This window comes from Rhodofomes roseus, assembly GCF_022264815.1.
Source record: "Rhodofomes roseus strain CIRM-BRFM 1785 chromosome Unknown C8Q71scaffold_15, whole genome shotgun sequence".
Lineage (NCBI taxonomy): Eukaryota > Fungi > Basidiomycota > Agaricomycetes > Polyporales > Fomitopsidaceae > Rhodofomes > Rhodofomes roseus.
Genome location: NW_025952971.1, coordinates 256,055 through 277,081, shown reverse-complemented (window position 1 = coordinate 277,081; position 21,027 = coordinate 256,055). Strand labels below are relative to the sequence as shown.

Below are 21,027 nucleotides of genomic sequence, written 5' to 3'. Positions count from 1 at the left end.
TGCGAGTCCCATAGTAGTCAATCGCCTCGGGCCCATGATGTTCCCCTATCGGGGTGGCCTGATGAACGAGACCCTGTCTGTACCCGCACCTCAACGACACGGGCAAATTGAAATCTGTCAGCCGAGATATGCGTCAGATCGAGGCGTGAGTGCGCGAGAGAAAGGATAGGCAGGCATAGGGAGGCAGACGTTCTACACAATCGGTTAAGCCGCAAGACCAAGACATATCTTCGCGCCAACTGCAGAATATGCAAATTATTCAGGTTGCATGTGCCGCAACAGTGGATGGCAGCGACTGCGTGTGAAACGCATACCTCGAACTGTAGAAGCCGCTCGGGAGCTCCAAACGCAATGTAATATGTGTCTTGCCAAGCGTAGCTGTCGACCAGGACGAGAGCAGAAACCCATTCAATGCCTTACGGCACCGTAGGAGCAAATATCTCCACACCAGCACGCACCGCTACCGCGCTGTCAGACGTCGCTGTGACTGCGCCGGAGCTGAGTTGCACCAAGAGCGCAACGCTCGCGGAGCTACACCCTGTGTAGATACTAGTTCATCGGGTCTAAGACAGAGAGGTTGTCAGCACTCTTCGCCGGAGACCTGCCTCAACAAAGTTCTCGGAATTACGAGAGGCTGGAGGCGGTGCAATGTCCGTGTTAGTTGACCTTACATTCCGAATGGGGAATAGGATAGCTCACGGCTATTGTTTTAGTTGCCTCCGTTGCAAACCAGAACAGACAGGCGGACGTTTCGCCTTGAAAACGGGTTTAAAACCAGTAGTCGATTCGAGAAATATCCGTGAGATGGCTAGGCCGTGTAGGTGTCATTGCCAAATAATTGAGCCATGGCCCTTGAAAAAGCTCAGGGAGGTACTGAAGACCAATCCCCCATAAAGATGTCCGAGTCTGCAAACTGAATGTCAGTGCCAGCAAGCTGGCGACTGCAACAGCCTCCGAAGCCTTACTTCTGAGGCCCGTGGTCCATTGAGAGCACAGTGAAAATGCATACGTACTAACGCTTTTGAAAAACAGTGTGAAGCACGGATAATGAAGCGGTCACTGCTTGAGTAGTACAGGTTCCTTGGTGAGAAGGCTATTAGTTGAACTTGAAGGCACGATGTTCGGTGGGCGCTGCGACCAAATCGAGTAACTGGTCCAGGTAGCGCGGGCCGGTGAGCGCTGGTGTCGCAGCCGCACGCGTCCCACCGCGGCACTGCCATCTCCGTCTTGCTCGTTGCCTGCCCCGTCGACGCCGTCTATCATGTCCAACTCAGCAGAACAGTCCTTCAGAAGTAATCTCTCTCAGTTTCGCTGGGCGCAGGCAAACAACGCAGATACCCAGCAGGACGCGGCCGGCCCTCCTCCTGGGCGGTTCGCGCGTTTCTACGACGCCATTGGAGGTGGCTACATACCCTTGCGATCGAGTGAGCGGTCAAATGACGAGGAGGCATACTTTGCGTTGTCAAGATGGGAGAGGTGAGAGCACCCCGGTAGTTGTCCAGGAGTGAACTAACGGAATCACTTGCGATGTTCTGCCCACCGTACGTGGCCATATTTGTTCGCATTCGACTCGCAGACTGTTAGGATTTGGAGGCTGCTTGATTGGAGCAGCAGTCTGCTTCTTCGTCGCATTCTTGACATTACCCATGATTGCTTTGCGACCGGCAAAGTTCGCACTTGCATTCAGGTACGCAACCCCGGTTCATTGCCTTCAATCCTGTCTGACGCACTGTTCTTTGTATAGCCTGGGGAGCTTGCTGATCATGTTTGGGTAATTATAGCAATCAACTGTCCGTTCACGACTTGTTTTGACGTCTCCTCAGATTCTCGGTCCTCATTGGACCAATCAACCACATGAAACACCTCATATCCAAGGAACGCTTGCCGTTCTCATGTGCGTACATCGGTAGTTTGGCACTTACACTATACTTCTCCTTGGGTGTAAGTCTCACGTTGCGCGTATGTTCGCTTGGTGCAGGGCTGAGTACACTTTATGTAGCCACATTCATATATCGGGTCGCTCATAGGCGCCATCGTACAAGTGAGTGTCATGAAGTACGTTCCGTGCACCGTCTGACGTCTGTATAGGTTGTCGCTTTAGTCTCTTACGTGCTCGCATACTTCCCAGGAGGTATCACTACACTGCGCTTCGGCGGCCAGATGGCCCTGCGGGGGGCCGGCAGCCTGCTCCCGTTCTGACGTGTATATTTATGTACTGTTGTTATCGTGCGATGTTCATGCACGCCTTGTCTGGTGCGCTCGTTGCGAAGAACTGACGATACATATTCACAAGATTCTGTCCTTGGGACCCCTGCTTTAAAATCACAATATTCACGAAATGGACGTATCCCCGTCCTGGTCCGGCTCTGGTTCATCCTGCAAGCCCACCGTGTCCTTGATCCTCCGCGTCATGATCTCGATGTAGCTCTCGTATGACTGCCAGTCTTTCCCAAGAGTTTCCTCCGTCTGGCGCAACTGCATCAGCATCCATGTTACTACGCGGGCTTCGGGAAAACGCACCAAGTCCAGGCTTTCCAGCCTATGAAATGCAGGCACAATCTTCCTCGCGGCTTCCATCTTCAACGTCTCAACGTCAGGCGAGGACGAGAAGCGCATGGCGTGTGATATCGAGCCCTTGAGGTCGGGGTTGTTGATGTGCCTGCCCTCGCAGTAGAAGTCGAGGTGTCGCCACAAGAGCAGCAGGAGCATCTCCAACGAACCTGTCCGGTGGCCGTCAGCTCGAACGTCCTGACCTTAAGATTAACACTCACTCAGTGTGATGTGAGCGCGCCGGCTGGCCGCTGTGCGCCAACGTGCCAGTTCTCGTGCGATCAGCGACTGCCTCTGCCGCATGTCGAGGTTGTCCAGCAATGTGGGGTCCGACACCGGGACGATCTGCATCAACATTAATTCACGACCTCGAGAACAAGGAGATACTACGTACGTCCTCGATGTTCTCCACTCGGACGTAGGCCTTGGAGTTGAGCTCCGCCGATATATCCGCAATCCGTTTGAGTGAGGAAGACAGGTCGTCGCACAGATGGTTCAGTGCCTCGATTGCGTCGCCGACGGTCGGTACAGTAGCTTCACGAATCATTAGCCCACAGCAATCCAGGGTCTACAAACTAGCACGTACCGAGGAAGCGAGACGTCCTTTCCTCCCTCGGCGTCGTTATGATCGGTGAAAGAACAAGCGTGATGTCCGGTTCTATGACTGTCAGTTGGTCGCACTTTCTGTAGATCATACATATCTCACCTGTGAACTCGCTAGCAGTACCCAAATATGCAGTGAGCGCTCTCCGAAGGAGTCGTTCCCTGTCGTGGACGGCGAAACGGAACTTCGTTTCCTGCCCATAGGCTGTGTGCCGGATGAGTGTCATATACCAGAGACGAGCGATGTCGACTAACCTGGACTCGTTATGCCTGCGTCAACCAGCTCGGCGTCGCTCTGTGGTTTCACAGCTTCTGACCAATGTGCGTTTCCGAGACACACTGTGGCGAGGCTTGAGATCGCGGAGTGAATACCTCCAAAGCCCGAGCTGGAAAACTGTGGATGGTGAATACATTTAACATGTCAGTCTCGGTTGCGACTTACTAGCTCGCTCTTGGGTACAAGATGAAGTACGTTGGCACATAATGAGACGATGAGACGCATCTCCTCGATCACGGCCAGAGAGAGATCATCAACTTCGTTCTTGAGAAGTATGATCAGAGTGTCTCTGTGGCTTGAAAGGAACTGCAAAGCCTGTGTAGGATATGCGTTGGACAAGTGGAGCGGACACAGTGAAGTAAGGACGCACCTGGTTGACTGCTGTCGTATGCCGGTGGCCAAGCGTGACCAATATTCCACCAACGAGCTGAAGAGCCGGCAAAAACAGTTGATGATACCTCTGTACTGCGGAAGGCAAGAATGAATCGTTGTCTACATAGTCACGGTCAACAGGACATAGTATATGCGACCCGCGAAGGCTTACCCATGAATGCCTGATCAGCCTCTGGCCTCGCGTCAAGATAATCGCAGTCAGCCAGCACAGGGATTGCTCTAGACTCGAGCAGTCGCTCGGCTCCTTGACGGCTTTGTGACATGCGAATAAGGTGAGACATCTTCGCTTCGTAGACGTACAACATATTGAGATCATCTGCAAAGTAACGTTGGTTACTGCACGTTGACGAGTCCGACAACAAGCGGTACGAACCTGGATCAGGCTTCAAAACAGCTTGAAGTCGCAGATCTGACTCCTTCAAGCCACCGACGAATCCGGCAAGGAAGCCATGCCGCGTGAGTGCTTGAAGCACCGTTGGCGCGTGTTTCTCCCAGCGAGCTAGTCTAACCAACGAGTCAAGCAGCATGAACGCAACAGTCTTCCAGACTTCCGTCCCATCGATGGCATCTCGGGAGACGACTACGACGAGGCGCTCCATGACGCTCTTCAACACAGAGAGCGTACCACTGATGTGAGTCGCTTCTGCTTGGGAGCGAGGGAACCCGACGGCCAGGCTGTCCGGCGCAGGGAAGCTGTCTGGGCTGGTCGACGATAGCAAGGATGAATCCAAGCTGGGTGCGTCCACATCTCGTGCGCCATCCGACGACAGCACCAAATGCAGATAGTTGACGAGGCATGCGTAAAGGTTTCCCCGAACAAGCTCAATCCGACTATTGTCCACGATGCATTCCAGTATGCTGCGAAGGAGAGCGTGTAGCCGCTCTGCAGGTAGTGAGCCGGCTTCGACGTCCCCACCTGCTGAGCGCAGGATTATTTGATGGTGCCGATCTTCGCGCAGCTTGGTTATTGTCGAGAGCATCGCTTCCGCAAGCAAGATGGCAGTTGGCTCCTGGGTATTGGTGGATCGCATGATCAGCGGCATTACGTGGAGGAGATCGAAGAGCATGTCTTCTCGACGGTCATAGGGTAACCGGTTGAAGCATTTCATGAGAGTCATATCAAGGAGTCGCCGCCAGGCCTCGTAAGCACTTACAGCTGCGAATTGGACCTCCCGTCGATGGTTCTCGATGGCACAGCTTTCCAACACGTAGATGCCCTCGGCCGTCAGCTGCTGAAGGTGCGTAGGCGTCATGACTTGATTCTGGGCATGAAGGGTCCTACGCGCTGATGCTAGCAACGATAGCAGAGCCGTCCGGTCCACTATCTCGCACCCGTCTTCATTCACGCGGACGCAGCTCTGCAGATTCAACTGCCCCAAGAACTGTAGCTCCACGGGCTGAACGATCAGGCTATCAGACCAGTCGAAGTCCAGTGACTGGAGGAACTCGATCATGCGCAGATGCGACTGGCCAACCTCGCGAAACGGCTTGAACGCATCGCCCGTCCAGGCTTCCGCCCCAGGCTCGACGAATCCACCCTCGCTCCCGAAGAGAAGTTCCAGCAGTTCCGCGACTGTCTTGTGATGTCCCTTGTTGACCAGAACATGGAGCTCGAGGGCGATGAGGTCCATTATCCACGAACGGAGCTTCAGGAACGCGGAAAGGTTTGGGACACTGGTGACGACGCGCGAACCATCGTTGTAGCCGACTTCCACGAACGGATCCTGCTCGGCGGCCGGAACCTTGAACGGAATTGCCGCAAGATGTCGCGCAAAGAAGTCTTCGCGTGTACGCAGATATCGCATCGTAGAGTCGGAAGTCCGGGGGTGCTTGCACAGCTCGTATATGACGTGGTAGCATCGTTCCGCCAAGGCTGGCAGGATGGCGAACAGGGCATCGGGAGCGCCAGTATGTCTGCGCTCACGTCCTCTGCCTTTCAGCCTAGGTACGCCAGAGTTCAGGAGATCGAGTATCGAATGAACGCAAGATCGCCGAGCGCCGAGTGCATGGGGGTCCTGAATCTGGTTGGCCACAGAGCCACCGAATAAGAGCCAGTGTGCGATGTTAGGGTAGGCCTTGTTTTGGTGCGTGTTGTGGATGAGTAAGTCCAGAACAGCGATGCGTATGGCCTGCAAGAGCGCATCGGATGGCTCATCGACGGTAGGTGCGCCGGCTCCCGTACTCTGCTCTGCAAAGGTCTCCGCGGCATCTACGTCATCCAATACATCACAATCCATGATGGCCACGAAGCCGTCCAGGATTCTGTCAGACTCCGCACTTCTGTCGATGAGCAACGCAAGTTGCGAGAAGGATGACGAAGAAGCCAGGGCGGTTAGAATCTTCACGCTGAGCAGCATAAGCTCAGGGTACGCTGGATAGGCCACATATGCCGCGACGGCTGGGACGTGCTCAGGCGCATAGGAGAGAACCTGCTCAAAGCGCGTGAAGTACGACGCATGCGGTACATCTCCCACGGTAGGATCATTGAGCTCGGCAAGCATCGGGAGGAAGACGTCCAGGAAGATGTCTTGAATGTCGAGAACACGGTGAATGATACGCAGGACGCGCACGATTGTGGTCTTGAAGAAGTACTCTTCCTCTGCGAACCCTCGGTCAAGGCCGTCCAGCCCATCGACTAAGTAGGACAGTATACTGGCCTGCAGAGTCGACGTAGTGAGGAGCCTCTTCATCATGTCGTAGCCGGGGTGAATAGCGAGATGTAGGAGACCATCGCCTTTCGGCTGCAATTCATCGGCGCTCGTCACGAGAGACTCGAGGTCATAGCTAGCCAAGCAACGCTCGATGAAACAGAGGCAGAGATCATTCGTCCGCCACCTATCCGTAGGCCGCAGGTATTCCCGGGAGCCGATTCTCGAGAAAACGTTGTCGATGACGAAGGACGAGAATGGGCCAATGCCCGGCTGCCTGTAGGGCTGTCCAAGAGTCTCGGGTATTGTGTTGATCGACTCCGCGTCTCTGACGCGTTGCCTCATCGGGATGCTCTTCGGCGTGTGTATGAGCGTGCTGAGGAGCTTCAAGAACGGGATCGTCGCGGGGTACATCTTGTAGACCGCCTCAACTTCTTCCAACTCCACCTCCACGCCTTTGACTGTCGAAAGTGAGCTCCCGAAGCCAGCGTTGACGCGAACGTTGATGACTTCCATCCGTTCCATGAGGATCCATACCGACCGACAGATCTCCACACCTGCACTACCCGCACCCGGCTCGCAGAAAGCCGATAACGTCTCGAAGATGGAACCTTTCAGTTCGAGGGGGATGCCAAGTGGGACTAGCGATACAAGGGTGGGGATGGCGCGGAACCGCGCGTGACCGCTGATCGTGACTCTGACCGCCACAGAGTGTATGGCGACGGTGGCCAGCAGACGTAGGAAGGCCTGCGCCAGCAGAACGTCCTGCTGAGTGAAAGCTAGTTGCGGTGGTGGCTGCTGTGGCTGCGGCGCCTGCCATTGTTGAGAGGTACCGAAGCCAGACTGCATGCCGGCCATCTGTTGAGTAGGCTGGTTGTTACGCGGCGTAGACCCAGCTGTGACCCACGAGTCGAGCAACCCAAAAATGGCGCTCCACGAGACGGCAGGGCCACCAGCGACGTGAGCTGACGAGGACGAGGCTAGGGTGTTACCTGAGACGACGTCCCCTCCACCGCGCGCCAGGAAGTTGTACGCGAGCTCGCTGCACTGCTGCCCCGTTGCGAGGCCACCCAGCATGTCATACAGTGCCATGAGCATGTCTACGTCGCGAGGCTGTGTAGACCAGACAGCCCAGTTGAGGAAGGCAGGCAGCTTCCCTGAGCTCGCCTCCAGAGTTTCAGCATACGTCGACCGTCTGCCCTCCGGTACGGAGCCACCTCCCCAGAAGTGGAGAGCGCGCTCCGGAGGGAGCATGGAGTAGAGGAGGCCAATGAACGAGAAGAGCACCGCCATATCGTTGCGCGGAGAGGTGCCGGGCTTGTCTGCCTCCGGGTTGCCAGGGGCGAAGCGGACTGACGACTGCGCATGCGACGAGCGAAAGCCCCGTGTCTGGGCTGTACGATTACCAGCAAGCAACAAGTCTTCCTGCCGCTGCTTGATCTTGCGCAGTTCAGACGAGGCTTGACTGACCAAGGATCGGACAAGCAGTTCGCAGGCCTCCAGGATGGCGGGCTTGAACTCGTCCACGGGTAGCTCCAGCGACGGGTCCTGCTCGACTTGGGCAAGAAGGTTCGATGCGAAGGAAGTAGGCGGGTAAGCGGAGTGCGTCTTCTGTAGGCGCGCCACCATGCGCAAGAGATATGTGAAGCAGTCACCCTGTACTGCGTTCCAGATCTGCGTCTCCAGCTCCTCGGTCTTGAACCCATCCACATCTTCCAGTGATGGATTCCTCTGTCGCATCTCAGCGAGGAAGAGAGTCCACTTGAGGAGAATAGACGCCTTGAGGCCAGGCTCCTTCCACTCCATGCCGATATCCAGTTTCTTCTTCATGTAGCTCATGAAGCCCCTATCAGATACGACGAGTTTGCGAGCCATGCCACTATTTGCATCAGGCCGGACGATGTCGAAGGCCGAGAGAACGGCGGGAAGTATGTAGAAGGTCATGGGATGTCGGGGATTCGCGTCGAGCCAGTCAACGAGCCTCCGCAATTCGTCTGGGGAGAGGAAGCCCAGACGGCCAATGAAGTATAGGGCCATAGCGAGGGTCCGCCGCTCATATTTCAGCGAGTCACAGCGCGCAGCGAGAATGTCCGCGCCGAGCGATGGTTGGACACCTAATCAGAACATACAGCATCAGCCTCTAAACAACGAGAAGCATGAAGGTGGGTATATGCACGCGGGCCTACGCGTCAGCCTGGCCCGATAACACGGCCGATATGACCGTCGACGTGCCGCCACTGGGAAGAGACGGTGGAGAGAACCCGTGAATGAATGTGCTCACCTTGCCCTGGCGCAGCCGTATCACTCTTCGCATTCTGCCTCGCCGCTTGTACCTTCTCTATCACGTTCCCGAGACTATGTATCTCCTGAAACATCCTCATCGCTATTGAAAGAGTATTGCCTGGTCCCTTCGTCGGAGGGAGCAGCTGTTGACGTACGAACATCTCGACCCGAACGTACAGAGCCGGAATGCCTACCGTCTCCGCTAATTGCGTCGCCTCGAAGATGTAGCGCAGGCAGTCGGCGAGGTGGCGTCTTCGAGTGTGGAACTCGAGAATGGTGGCCTCGATGCAGCGCTCCATGGGCACGTTCGGATTCGCAGACATGACATTTTGGAGGAGGCTCGTAACGTATCGCTCCGACACGTTGAGTTCTTGGGATATAAAGAGGGCTTGTCGCGCGAAGTCTGGGTTCACCGCGTGCGGTCTCCCATTGACCGAGATCTTGCCTAAAAACCGGATCACTGAGAACACGCCGCCGTCTAGAGAGGGCTAAAAACGCACCAGTTTCCAGCTCGCGTTGTTCTTGGGGGTTTCGTGGCCCGATGTCGTAAAGGTTCGTCAACAGCGGCTTGTGAGCCATGAGCTCTTCGAAGAACTCTTGCTCGCCATTTTGAAGCCCTCGTGGGCTGAATGCAGACAACAGCAGAGTCCGCAGCTGTGTCACGGAGGCCATAGTGCAGATGTTGCCGTCGACCGCGGCGAAAGTGGTGGTGGCGGTCGAACACGCTTTGGGCGTTCGACGCGTTCGACGCGCTCAAGCGCGTTCCGGCGCTCGGTCCTTCTTCGCCACGCCCCTCGCGTCGTCCACGAGTCTGACTCCGTCCCCTCGCTGCACATAGCCTCTACTCTCTGCATCCGGCGACGAGCATGAGTTCCAGCCCCATTGTGTACCGTCAATATACGGGCGAGTCCGATTTGCGTCACATCATGTCTCTCGTCCAGCATGAACTGAGCGAGCCGTATGTCATATACACTTATCGGTACTTCTTGCGGCAGTGGTGAGCCTTTTTGCATCTTGTCACTTGGCGACAACGTTGCTAACAAAATCAGGCCTCATCTATCCTTCCTAGTGAGCTCAGTCGCCCCGATGTGCGAAACAGCATAGTGAGACGACAATGCAGGCGTATCCCGACGAGAACTCCGACCCTGTAGGCGTTATCGTGTGCAAACAAAGCATGCACAGGGAGACGCGGAATAGAGGGTACATTGCGATGCTGAGCGTGCATCGAGACTGGCGGAAGCGGGGTATCGGTGCGTAGTCATCTAGGTTGCACTCAGGCTGAGGTTGACATCACATCAGCCAGTACGCTTGTTCGTCGTTCTCTCGCTATCATGAAGCAACACGGAGTCGAAGAGGTGAGTATATGCGCGCAAAGTTTGCCTTGGTCGTTCACCTTCACTTGACCCTTGACAGGTCGTCCTCGAGACGGAGTTTGACAACTCAGCCGCGCTCTCTCTGTATGAATCTCTCGGGTTCATACGTGAGAAGCGACTGTTCCGCTTCTATCTCAACGGAAAGGACGCATTCAGGCTTGTCCTGGTGGTACCTCCGGGCTCCGAAGACCAACAGGACGACATCGGCATCCCATCGCCGATACCACCGAGGCCGCTTTTCCTCGCACCACCACGGATGGTCCCTATACCTCCCCTACCTTACGACGCCGATGAAGCTTCCGCACGTTAGAGAATACCGTATGCGTCCGCGATCGCCGATTCCTGCTTGGCACTTTCACCGTACTCTCTTCTGGACTGCAGCCGCCATCCGTGCCGCATCACGGTATTTATGACACTCAGTCTGGCGATGTATTTCACTTCGTGCTCCCCACTACGCCTTGTAGCCTCAGCTGTAGAACAGTGTACGTTAGTCGAGACCAACCCGAATAGCCTTCTGCCTTTGCCTCGTGCTGTGGAGGTGTCTGCCGCGGCGCGTCCACATCCTGCACCTCTAGTCCCAATGCGAAGCACCGCCGCAACGATGTACGGCACGATTGAGTATACTGAGTCTAATATATTATTTTGCCTCCAAAAGAATAAGTAAACAAGCCTCTCGTGACTGCGTAACAAGTCCACTACAGCTCGTCGTGAGAGTGAAGCGGGTCCTGCTCGTCGTCTGCACCGGGCGCATAGTCGCCACCCGCGTAGATCTTGCTCGTAATCGGCGACACCTTCGCCTGCACCTCTGAATAAACAAACGACATCAATACCGCTTTCAATCGACTCGGCAAACCATAACAACGCACCCTGGAGCTTCTCCTCGAGATCCTCCGCACTCGAGCCTTGGCCGAACTCGTCGATCCAGTCCGTGACATCCTTGATGATCTCGAGCAGTTTCTTCTTGTCGTCTTCGTCCAGCTTGCCGCCCAGGTTCTCCGGGTCCGCGAGCTGCGCCTTGAGGCCGTACACGAACGACGACAGGGCGTTGAGTGCTTCGATGCGCTTCCGCTGCGCCTCGTCCTCCGCGGCGAAGTCCTCCGCCTCCTTGACCATCCGCTCGATATCCTCGGGCGACAGGCGACCCTTTTCGTTCGTAATCGTGACGGAGTTCGACTTGCCACTGTCAATTCCGTCAGCGACAACCCTGAAGAAAGACCGAGAATTGTACTCACGTTCCCTTGTCCATCGCAGATATCTTCATGATACCGTTCGCGTCGATCTCGAATGACACCTCAATCTGCGGGACACCGCGAGGCGCGGGCGGGATGCCGGAAAGCTCGAACTTGCCGAGCAAGTTGTTGTCCTTCGTCATCGACCGCTCTCCCTCGAAAACTTGGATCAACACCGTGGGCTGGTTGTCCGCGGCCGTAGAGAAGCTAACGTCGCCGAGGTTAGCATGCACCCGGCGCCAGGTATGATGACTTACATCTGGCTCTTGCGCGTAGGGATGACCGTGTTACGGGGGATGAGCTTGGTCATCACCCCACCGGTAGTCTCGATACCGAGTGTGAGCGGGCAGACATCGACCAGGACGATGTCGCCAAGGCTCTCGTCACCAGAAAGAATTCCACCCTGGACGGCAGCACCGTAGGCGACGGCCTCGTCAGGGTTGATACCCTTCGACGGCTCCTTGCCAAAGTACTCCTTGAGGAGCTGCTGGACCCTGGGGATACGGGTCGAACCACCGACGAGGACAACCTACCATACGAAGGTCAGACGACGGCCGGATGCTCCACGTCGGTCGAGTACTCACCTCATCGATATCCTCTTTCTTGAGGTTCGCGTCCTTGAGCACCTGCTCAACCGGCTTCATCGTCTTCCGGAAGAGGTCCATGTTGATTTCCTCGAACTTCGCCCGAGTGAGCGTCTCCGAGAAGTCGTTGCCGTTCTCGAAGCTCTCAATCTCGATACGAGTGGACTGCTGGCTGGACAGCGTACGCTTGGCCTTCTCAACCTCACGCTTCAGCTTGCCCATCGCACGCAGGTTGCTCAACACATCGGTACCGGTCTTCTTCTTGTACTGCTTGATGAGATGGTCCATCACGCGGTTGTCGAAGTCCTCGCCACCGAGGTGGGTGTCACCGGCAGTCGCCAAGACCTCAAAGACGCCGTCGTCGATAGAGAGCAGGGAGACGTCGAAGGTTCCACCACCGAGATCATAGACGATGATCTGCGACTCGCCGCCCTTCTTGTCGAGACCGTACGCGATGGCAGCGGCCGTCGGCTCGTTGATGATACGGAGGACCTGCAGACCGGCAATCGTGCCCGCATCCTTCGTGGCTTGACGCTGAGCGTCATTAAAGTCTAGATATGCGGTCAGCAACTGTGGCCGAAGGCCACGCAATTGGAAATCACGCACAAGCTGGGACAGTGACAACTGCGTGGGTGACAGTCTTGCCGAGGTATGCCTCAGCAGTCTCCTTCATCTTGCTCAAAACCATGGCAGAGATCTCCTCCGGAGTCTGATGCGCGACTTCAGATAGCCGTCATACGCATGCGGGAACAAAAAGAAACTCACGAATTCACGCGTCTCACCCCGATACTGCACCTGAATGACGGGCTTGTCGTTCTTGCCGATGATCTTGAATGGCCAGTGCTTCATATCGCGCTGCACCTCCGGGTCGTCAACCTTGCGGCCAAGGAGCCGCTTCGCGTCGAAGACGGTGTTCTCGGGGTTGGAGTGGAAAGCGTTCTTCGCCGCGTCACCAACAAGACGTTCGTCGTCCGTGAAGCTGACCCATGATGGCGTTATCCGGTGACCCTGGTCGTTCGCAATGATCTCCACACGGCCTCCTCGTTGTACGCCTACGCAAGAGTAGCTGCAGCAACATTAGCACGTACCAACAATGGAACCCCGGACAAGCTTACGTTGTACCAAGATCTGTAGGCGATATGCTAATCAGTACGCTGCCGTCATGTAGGCACTGTATAGACTCACCGATACCAATGACCGTGCCATACTCCGACCGCTTGTCCTCATCGGCACTGACCGCGACGGGGCACAAGCAAAGGAGGGCGACGAAAGCAAGGAAGAGAAGGGATATTGACGACACCACACGGCGCGACTGCGACCGCGTTGGACGGCGGGCCAGAGACATGATGGAGGAAGTGTTGTGAGTTGTGCACGCGTCGTCGACGCGCTCTTATATTTCGCGCGTCGGCGCGCCACGTCAACACTTCAGAAATGCAGGACCCCGAACACTAGCACTGTCTCTCCTTCGTCAGCGATCGCTCTTTACAGCACTACAGTGCCCGTACAAATGTTCTGTTATTCCTTCCTTGATTGCTGCGTATGTTCTATGATCCATGCGCAAACAAGTCGCTACGGAGCCACCGGGTATCTCTCTGTGCGACTAAGTGTGAAAATAAACCTTCCAAAGCAGTACCAGGGGTCTACATAACGCCCTGCCACCGTAAATTTCTGACCACCTCCGATGAAGCTGTGCGTTGCCGCGCTGTGGTTTGTGATGCCACGTCTTTGGGACACGTATTCATAGGAAGGAACTTAATACAGTAGAGTCAGCTCTTGGTCAGATCCGACGCAGAAACCTGACTGAGACTTGAGTGTCGCACGAAACTCCCCGTCGTGAAATCGAAATCTGGTGCGCTGTCACGCCACGCCGGAGCTACGTGTCATTCGCTGGTATGCCACACATAAGATCCAAAGTAGCGGTGTCACTGATCTACTTAGCATGAAACAACGTCGCTAGGCATTGCGGACGCAGTCACGCAAGGGCCCCGAGCTCAAGCTGAAGGAGCAGTGCGCCATATGCGAGCAGGTGCTCGTGGGTCGCGTTGCATAGTATTGTAGCAATGCTTTCATAAACGAGTGAATATCCGGGCGCGCGCGGTCACCAAGCTGTGGGCCTATGAAGGTCCCAAGTACTGTCGATACTAGATAGAGTAAGTGCGAGCATTTGGTTCGATGCTATCCTGACCTCGCGATGGCAGCAAGGAGGACTAGTGTTAGCACGAATGCTACATATCATTTCGTTAGAGCTCGCGAATCACAGTACCTAATGGTTCATCTCTTGTCTCTACGTCTTCTACTTGGGCGGGATGCACGAAGAAACCGCGGACCATGTACCACACATAATCCATGCTCTCTGTAAGTATCACAGTAAGTCTCGCAAATTAGGTTGAAAAGGACATGGGCGCGCACCGGCCAAGTTCATCATGAACATGATGTAGCGGCCACCAAGGCCTAGCTGTACAGGTTGGTCCACGACCTTTGTTGCCAGGCAATCATTGCACGGCACTGAGTCGTTCTCGGCTGTCGGTGTTGGTGGAGCCGGCTGTAACGCAAACGTGAACACCGACACAGGTGCACGAAGGATGAAACGCGTACATATGGTATAAAAGGTGCCTCCGCCTCAGATCGCTCCGCTTCTTGAATCATCTGCTCGAGCTCCTCGAATGACAGCCTGTCCTTCTCATTCGTGATGGTCACGGACGACGAGCTGCTGCTGAAGGTGTACTTGTATTCGATATCAATGCTAACGAGTTCATGCAAGCGATCAGCGCACCTCTTCGTGTCTGTTGCTGAGACATGCAACAGCCCGTCCGCATCGACTTCGAAGACGACCAGAATGTTAGGAACACCAGCAGGCGCAGGATCGATGCCCGTCAGCTGGAACGTCTCAAGCAAGCGGTTGTCCCCCGCGCGCTCGTGTCCACCTTCGTAGATCTTGACCGTCACGGTAGTCTGTTCGTCCGTCATCGTTGAGAACCTGTCAGTGGTAGAGCCTCAACAATTTTGCTGCAGTCATGAGCCCGGGCTGCTGGGCACGCACGTCCTGTGTTTCCTTGCGGGTAGGACGCTGTTTCGTATTAGAACCGGCGCCATCCGCCCGTCGTCCGCTTCGACGCCGATAGTGAGAGGTAAGATGTCATTTGCTAATATGCAGCTGGCACCCATGTCGCGAGTTCCAGAAATGATGGCAGCCTGTATTGCAGCCCCAGAGACAACCACTTCGTCGGGCTCGAGATGAGGCACCGACAAAGATGCTTTGTCAAGGTGTGAGGTGAGGAGTTGATGCATGTAAGGGATACGCGCGGACCCTCCGACCAAGAGGATCTGATGACAATCAATCGTCGACGCTGCGAGAGAGGAGTGTTACGAAAGGAGTGCGTACGTGGTCGATATCCTGCTTCGTCAGGCCCGCTTCTTGGATCACCTTGTCGACCTCCTCCGTCGTTCGGCGGAAAAGGTCCTTGGTGAGCTCAACAAAATCGCGCCTAGACAGTGCGATGTTAATCGCAACCTCTTGCCCTGGTATGTCTACGCGGATGGAGGTAGATTCGGCGTTTGAAAGCGCCTCCTTCGCCCGTTGGGCCGTCCACCGCAAGCGTTGCATTCGCACCGTATCTTTTGTCAAGTCGTCCCCCAGCAGCGCCGAGTACTTCTTCACCGCATACTCAACGAGCCGCTCGTCAAACTCCCGACCCCCGACGTCAGGATTGCTCGACGCCGCGAGTATCTCGAAAACACCATCATCCACGCCGAGCAGCGTAACGTCCAGCGCGCCTCCGCCGAGATCGACGACCAACGCTGTCGATTCCCCGGATTTCTCGCTTAGACCGTAGGCGATGGCAGCGGCCTCGGGCTCATTCACCACTCGGAGTGTAGTCAGATTCGCAAGGGTGGCGGCATCCTTGACGGCCTGACGCTGGGCATCGTTGTAATCTGTTGCAAGACAGTGTGAAAGTAATGAGTCGTACAAAGGGGGTTGCGATATGAAGGGAAGACGCACAAGAGGGGACGGTCAATATGACGTGGGTTATGCCCCATCCGAGATCCGCCTCTGCGCTCGCCTTGAGGTATGCTAGCATCGTGCCCGTAAGGGCTTCTGGGGTCTGAAGATGCAAACATGAGCGGTGTCGTCAGTTTTACGTACGAATAGTGGATGACTGAAGCAGCGTACAAACTCGTTCTTTGTACCATTCGCCTCAACCTGAACAATGGGCTTCCCATCACGCTCCAGCACGGTGAACGGCCAGCGCTGGAGGTAACTCTGCACTTCCGGGTCATCGTACGTTCGTCCGAGAAGAAACGCAAAGTCGGAGATGACAAGTCCGGGGAGAACTTCGACATCATCAGGCGATGATCCATAGACCCTGAGGTAGACCGACATTCAAATGTAAATGGAAACCGTCCAGCGACACCGCTCAATGAGAAAAACTAACCGTGGCAGTCCATCGACGACGTGTATCAAAGAGGGTGTCGCTGCACGACGAGCCGCGTTGGGAATGATCTCGATTGTACCTTCGCGGGAGTAAACACTAAGAGTTGAGTGAGAATACGCCTGCGTCGCGGAGGACTTGGACTCACGCTGACCGGCTGTATCTGATGTTCAGAGTACGAGTAAGCATATGCACACTAATGTGAGCTCGAGGCCTCTTACGTAGTCCCAATGTCTGCGAATAACAGTATGATCATTGAAGTCCCTGAAGCTGGTTGCCCTGCGACTCACCGATTCCGATGACAGTGCCATACGGTGAGTCCGAGTCCGAGTCAGGCCGGACTTCCAAGCGTGCCATTGCCAGGGTGGGACATATCAGTATACAAATGAGTAGCAGAATGAAAGCCAGCCCAGACGCGGCAAGTGGGGGCCATGATCGTGCTGCTGTCGGTCTCTGAATGGCAATGGGCAGACGATTCGACGAACAAGGGTCTCGAACACAGCCAGCAAGCGTCATGATGGCAATTGCAGAACTCGGAAGGAAGTTGCGAGGGTATCCTAGCGTCAAAGACGTTTCTGTCTGTTATGTATCCCAAGACACACATACTGATAGTGTTCGCACGTACCTACGTGTCTCCTTAGCTGAGTAGTAGCCACGTCAGTCTTGCAGTATTGGTCCAGTCATGGCTGCGATCTAGGGAGTGACGTGCCATCAACATGACATTGACATGCCTTAGTCAAATGCGGTCGTTCGACAGTGGATGTGATCACGAGGCCCATCCTCATCCGCAGGACATTGGTAAGTATGTACGATCCTGTCGGGATTCGCCTTTTGCGGAAACCAGGAAAGGTTCTGCGCCTGCAGGTGGCGGGTGCCGGAAGCGCCGGCGGGAGAGGACTTGCGCAATATCGCGTATTTTGTCTTGTTCGTTCACAAATCACGCACTGACTCTGCATATAAGGAGAGATCGTCTTCAGTAGCAGCCATCATGTTTCTTCGCACACCTTCCACCCCTCAGCCGACCAACTCTTCACGCTTGACACGTTGGCTCCGGATTGTGTCCCCAGCGTCTCGATCGCTCGCGGAGGTTCCGCTCTTAGCTCTAAACATGTCATAGGTCAGCCTGCTTAACGTATATAGGCCGAGCCTTCGTCGTGCGCACACCTCTCAGACACCCGGCACTACCACCCATATAGCGCAAGACGGCGCTAGCGGGGCCGCTCAGACTCACGCATACAGCCTGCGCCCTCGGACTCGGAGCTCTGTGAACGCCATAACGATAGGAAAAGCGCGCGACATCCCTTCAGAAACACGGATTTCAGCAACGCACTCGAGCCATTATGGGAAAGGTATCACTATGCCCAATACTCAGCGAACACCGGGCCTTCGTCATCGCGCGCAGAACGCTGGCCCTAGCCACCGCGAATGGAAGCCCTGTCACGTCGGACTCATGATGGCATGTTCTCGTTGCTCTTTGACCATTGCATTTCGTTGAATTCAATTGCTGTATAGTGTGGCGTACAAGACGTCCTTCTGAAGGGCTGGAGCTGAAGCTTAGCAGCAAGAGCGGAAGGTGGTGGCGGTAGTCCGACATACATGCCCGCTTTGGGGCAAGTATAATCCGTCGGCTGCGCCCTTAGCGCTGTGGCGGGTTCCTCGATCTTAGATCCAACTTAGATCCCCACTCATACGATCGAGCGCTACTACGATTTTCTGACTATCGTCTCGCGTGAGTCGCCTCTCTCTCCCAATTCCAGCCACGCTTACGCTCATATTCAGACCTTCCCGCATACATACCTCCCCCCGACGATCGCTGCAGGGAAAGGAGACATTCCTTCATTTGCCCCACATGATACCCGTATACACCTTCTCTTTCCCACCGTACGTCGACCGCAGCTCGCGCTCTGGCCTTGCAAATTTGCAGGCGCTGTGCTGTCTTTCCCGGAGCATCTCCACCCAGCTGATGACGGCCGACACAACCATGCAGCAATTTGAGCGCACCGCTCCATAAAGAGTGCCTCCTTATCTTAGCGAGGACGACCCATGCTGGTCCCGCACTGAGGCGCGCGGGGAATACGCCAGATAAGACAGCGGGCCACCGGAGGTAGCTTCAGCTCCCATCTCCCACCGTCTACGGACCGCTATTGCGTCTTGTGCTGTTTATTGAGTTCTGTGCCTCGGATCCGCCAGTGACTCGAAAGAACCTCTTCCTATTCCTGGAGCCATCACACGACTCGCCCTCGTCGGTCGCAAGCTTTTACACTTCAGACTCGACGACCTCACGCATCATGACGGTTGACATCGAGAAAACGCATCCAAACGGTGCATCCGCACGGCCAAATATCGCAGCGGCGGACGAGGCGCTCCTTGCAAGTCTCGGGTACAAGCAGGAGTTCAAACGAGAGTTCACTGGGCTTGAGGTGCGCCAGCGCGTTCTGCCTTCACAAGTTTACGCGATATTGACTTCTTCATAGACCTTTGGCATCGCGTTCAGCATCATCGGATTGCTTCCGTCAATAGCGTCTGTGCTCTCTGACTCGTTACCAAGCGGAGGGGCAGCGGCGATGGTCTGGGGCTGGCTCGTCGCGAGCATCTTCATCCTTCTCGTCGGGATGTCCATGGCGGAGCTGGCTAGCGCGGCGCCTACGTCTGGCGGGGTACGTCATTTGTCTTCCTTTCGTGTCCTCGGAGCTGACGAGCGCCGCGGTGCTTGTCTGCTGTAGCTCTACTTCTGGACGCACTCCCTGTCCTCGCCGCGCTGGCGGAATCTGCTCGCGTGGATCGTGGGATACGCGAACACGATTGGGTCCATTGCGTCGATCGCGTCAATCGACTGGGGGTGCGCAGTGCAGGTCATGGCTGCTGTATCCATCGGGTCGCCCAACCAGAGCTTCTCCGCGACTGCGGGTCAAGTCTTGTGCGTGGATCTGGCACAGTTACAAGTCATCGAAAAGGGAAGGACTGACACTGATTGTAGTGGGGTCTACGCGGCGATCGTGATTTCGCACGCCGTGATTTGCTGTCTGGGCACGAAGGTCCTCGCGCGGCTTCAGACGGTCTACGTCGTTCTCAACGTCTTGTGAGTTCGTGATAGAGATGCGCGGACGATGGTGTATGATGTTAATTATGCGGTAGACTTTGTTTGGCGGTGATCATTGCGCTGCCTGCTGCTACGCCGAAGGAGTACCGGAACAGTGCGGCGTATGCGTTCGGGAATTTCACTAATTGTACGTGTGCTATCCTTCTGTACAACTTTGGACTCACGGCTGACTCTGTGTTGAAGTGAACGGGTGGACGAACGGCTACGCGTTCATACTGTCATTCCTTGCGCCGCTCTGGACGATCTGTACGTGTTCAAAACCTTTTGCCCTGTTAGTAGATTCTCATGGTGTGCCGTAGGTTCATTCGACTCCAGCGTACACATTAGTGAAGAGGCAAGTAACGCAGCGACAACTGTGCCCTGGGCGATTGTGTACGCCATTGGGATCGCGGGTGTCCTTGGATGGGGTACGTGCATGTCACACATCGCGAGGGTCAGATTGCTGATGTTATGCACTATAGCGATCAATGTCGCGCTAGCGTTTTGCATGGGCACTGATCTCGATGGTATTATGTCCTCCCCAGTAGGGCAGCCCATGGCGCAGATCTTCTTCAATGCCTTTGGAAAGAACGGGACACTTGCGCTCTGGGCGTTTGTCGTGCTCGTGCAATACATGATGGGCTCATCTATGGTGTGTCTACCGTCTCTTCCGTTCATCCACTTGTTCTCACCGTCCTACAACGCAAAGGTACTTGCTGCATCCCGCCAGTCCTTCGCCTTCTCGCGCGACGGCGCGCTGCCTTTCTCGTCATGGCTCTACCGCATGAACTCCTTTACCGGTACACCCGTCAATACCGTCTACTTCACATGTGCCTTCTCGCTGCTGCTCGGCCTTCTCGCCTTCGCGGGCGATGCCGCCATCAACGCGATCTTCTCACTGTCAGTCGTCGCGCTCTATGTTGCGTACGCGATCCCGATCGCCGCGCGGTTCCTGGGCGACAATGACTTCCAGCCGGGCCCGTTTAGCTTGGGAAGATGGAGTGCACCCGTGGCGGCGGTGGCGATCGCGTGGATGGCGTTTATGGGCATCGTGTTTTTGTTCCCGACGACGCCGCAGACAGATGTGGCGGATATGAACTACGCTGTCGTACGTCTATCCCCCGTATTCATGGGACGCCTCGCTCACGCTGTATCGTTGGTTGGTGTAGGTCGTGCTTGGGGGAGTGCTTATCCTGTCGCTCGTGTGGTACTACTTCCCGGTGTACGGCGGCGTGCACTGGTTCACGGGCCCTGTGTCGACGATCGAGCGGACAGCGGCGAACTCGCCGAGGCAGAGCCAGGATACGTTGGAGAAGAAGGGTGGGGCGTCTGTTGCGGAGCAGAGTGCTTGACGGGTTACGTAGAGATATGTATTGTACGCGTGAACGACGATGTAATGACAGACGAATTGCTTACTGGTACCATGTTAGTTTTACCGCCGATAGCGCGACGTCGATGACAGGGCGCGTCAGGCGGAGAAGACGGGTGGTGAGCAATGTGTATACGCAGTACTCTCCTTCGACGACGCCATATGCACGGGTCACAATCTTCGGCAGCGGTCGCTAGGGACATTAGCGG

At 55.6% G+C, this 21,027-nt stretch overlaps 7 protein-coding genes across 7 annotated transcripts; 3 read left to right on the top strand and 4 right to left on the bottom strand.

The window, feature by feature from the left end:
* The first annotated feature begins 1,199 nt into the window (after window positions 1–1,199).
* On the top strand, window positions 1,200–2,257 carry C8Q71DRAFT_768890 (ER-to-golgi vesicle protein transport Sft2). Its single transcript, XM_047924269.1, has 6 exons — window positions 1,200–1,476; window positions 1,577–1,687; window positions 1,745–1,771; window positions 1,824–1,941; window positions 2,000–2,041; window positions 2,089–2,257. Exons 1-6 carry the CDS (start codon window positions 1,262–1,264, stop codon window positions 2,197–2,199), a joined length of 624 nt encoding a protein of 207 aa, XP_047776981.1. The 5' UTR covers window positions 1,200–1,261; the 3' UTR covers window positions 2,200–2,257.
* Window positions 2,210–9,491, bottom strand: C8Q71DRAFT_141981 (nucleoporin Nup186/Nup192/Nup205). Its single transcript, XM_047916555.1, has 13 exons — window positions 9,255–9,491; window positions 8,753–9,199; window positions 4,197–8,585; window positions 3,975–4,139; window positions 3,801–3,922; window positions 3,596–3,745; window positions 3,409–3,547; window positions 3,257–3,358; window positions 3,137–3,208; window positions 2,945–3,084; window positions 2,772–2,895; window positions 2,521–2,720; window positions 2,210–2,466 (listed from the first exon to the last, which is right to left on the bottom strand). Exons 1-13 carry the CDS (start codon window positions 9,424–9,426, stop codon window positions 2,332–2,334), a joined length of 6,357 nt encoding a protein of 2,118 aa, XP_047776980.1. The 5' UTR covers window positions 9,427–9,491; the 3' UTR covers window positions 2,210–2,331.
* Window positions 9,482–10,735, top strand: C8Q71DRAFT_768887 (acyl-CoA N-acyltransferase). Its single transcript, XM_047924268.1, has 5 exons — window positions 9,482–9,751; window positions 9,804–9,822; window positions 9,875–10,004; window positions 10,054–10,109; window positions 10,168–10,735. Exons 1-5 carry the CDS (start codon window positions 9,621–9,623, stop codon window positions 10,435–10,437), a joined length of 606 nt encoding a protein of 201 aa, XP_047776979.1. The 5' UTR covers window positions 9,482–9,620; the 3' UTR covers window positions 10,438–10,735.
* Window positions 10,736–13,322, bottom strand: C8Q71DRAFT_823333 (heat shock protein 70). The gene is made up of 9 exons (XM_047926236.1): window positions 13,126–13,322; window positions 13,056–13,068; window positions 12,706–13,006; window positions 12,547–12,649; window positions 11,941–12,491; window positions 11,614–11,885; window positions 11,360–11,563; window positions 10,994–11,307; window positions 10,736–10,932 (listed from the first exon to the last, which is right to left on the bottom strand). Exons 1-9 carry the CDS (start codon window positions 13,283–13,285, stop codon window positions 10,823–10,825), a joined length of 2,028 nt encoding a protein of 675 aa, XP_047776978.1. The 5' UTR covers window positions 13,286–13,322; the 3' UTR covers window positions 10,736–10,822.
* A 379-nt stretch (window positions 13,323–13,701) lies between these two features.
* C8Q71DRAFT_141730 (Hsp70 protein-domain-containing protein) lies at window positions 13,702–17,064 on the bottom strand. Its single transcript, XM_047916553.1, has 13 exons — window positions 16,996–17,064; window positions 16,661–16,927; window positions 16,592–16,604; window positions 16,519–16,533; window positions 16,374–16,469; window positions 16,112–16,304; window positions 15,941–16,043; window positions 15,323–15,873; window positions 14,981–15,264; window positions 14,714–14,917; window positions 14,536–14,650; window positions 14,350–14,482; window positions 13,702–14,293 (listed from the first exon to the last, which is right to left on the bottom strand). The coding sequence occupies exons 2-13, from the start codon at window positions 16,884–16,886 to the stop codon at window positions 14,181–14,183; spliced, it is 2,046 nt and encodes a 681-aa protein (XP_047776977.1). The 5' UTR covers window positions 16,887–16,927; window positions 16,996–17,064; the 3' UTR covers window positions 13,702–14,180.
* A 366-nt stretch (window positions 17,065–17,430) lies between these two features.
* C8Q71DRAFT_141738 (uncharacterized protein) lies at window positions 17,431–18,092 on the bottom strand. Its single transcript, XM_047916554.1, has 3 exons — window positions 17,739–18,092; window positions 17,535–17,671; window positions 17,431–17,472 (listed from the first exon to the last, which is right to left on the bottom strand). Exons 1-2 carry the CDS (start codon window positions 17,962–17,964, stop codon window positions 17,598–17,600), a joined length of 300 nt encoding a protein of 99 aa, XP_047776976.1. The 5' UTR covers window positions 17,965–18,092; the 3' UTR covers window positions 17,431–17,472; window positions 17,535–17,597.
* Window positions 18,093–18,658: 566 nt separating this feature from the next.
* C8Q71DRAFT_711420 (APC amino acid permease) lies at window positions 18,659–20,801 on the top strand (the record flags this gene model as incomplete). The annotated part of the gene is made up of 10 exons (XM_047920808.1): window positions 18,659–18,790; window positions 18,845–19,027; window positions 19,094–19,287; window positions 19,348–19,449; window positions 19,506–19,597; window positions 19,654–19,716; window positions 19,770–19,877; window positions 19,932–20,101; window positions 20,159–20,557; window positions 20,619–20,801. 10 exons carry the CDS (start codon window positions 18,659–18,661, stop codon window positions 20,799–20,801), a joined length of 1,626 nt encoding a protein of 541 aa, XP_047776975.1.
* Window positions 20,802–21,027: the final 226 nt, after the last annotated feature.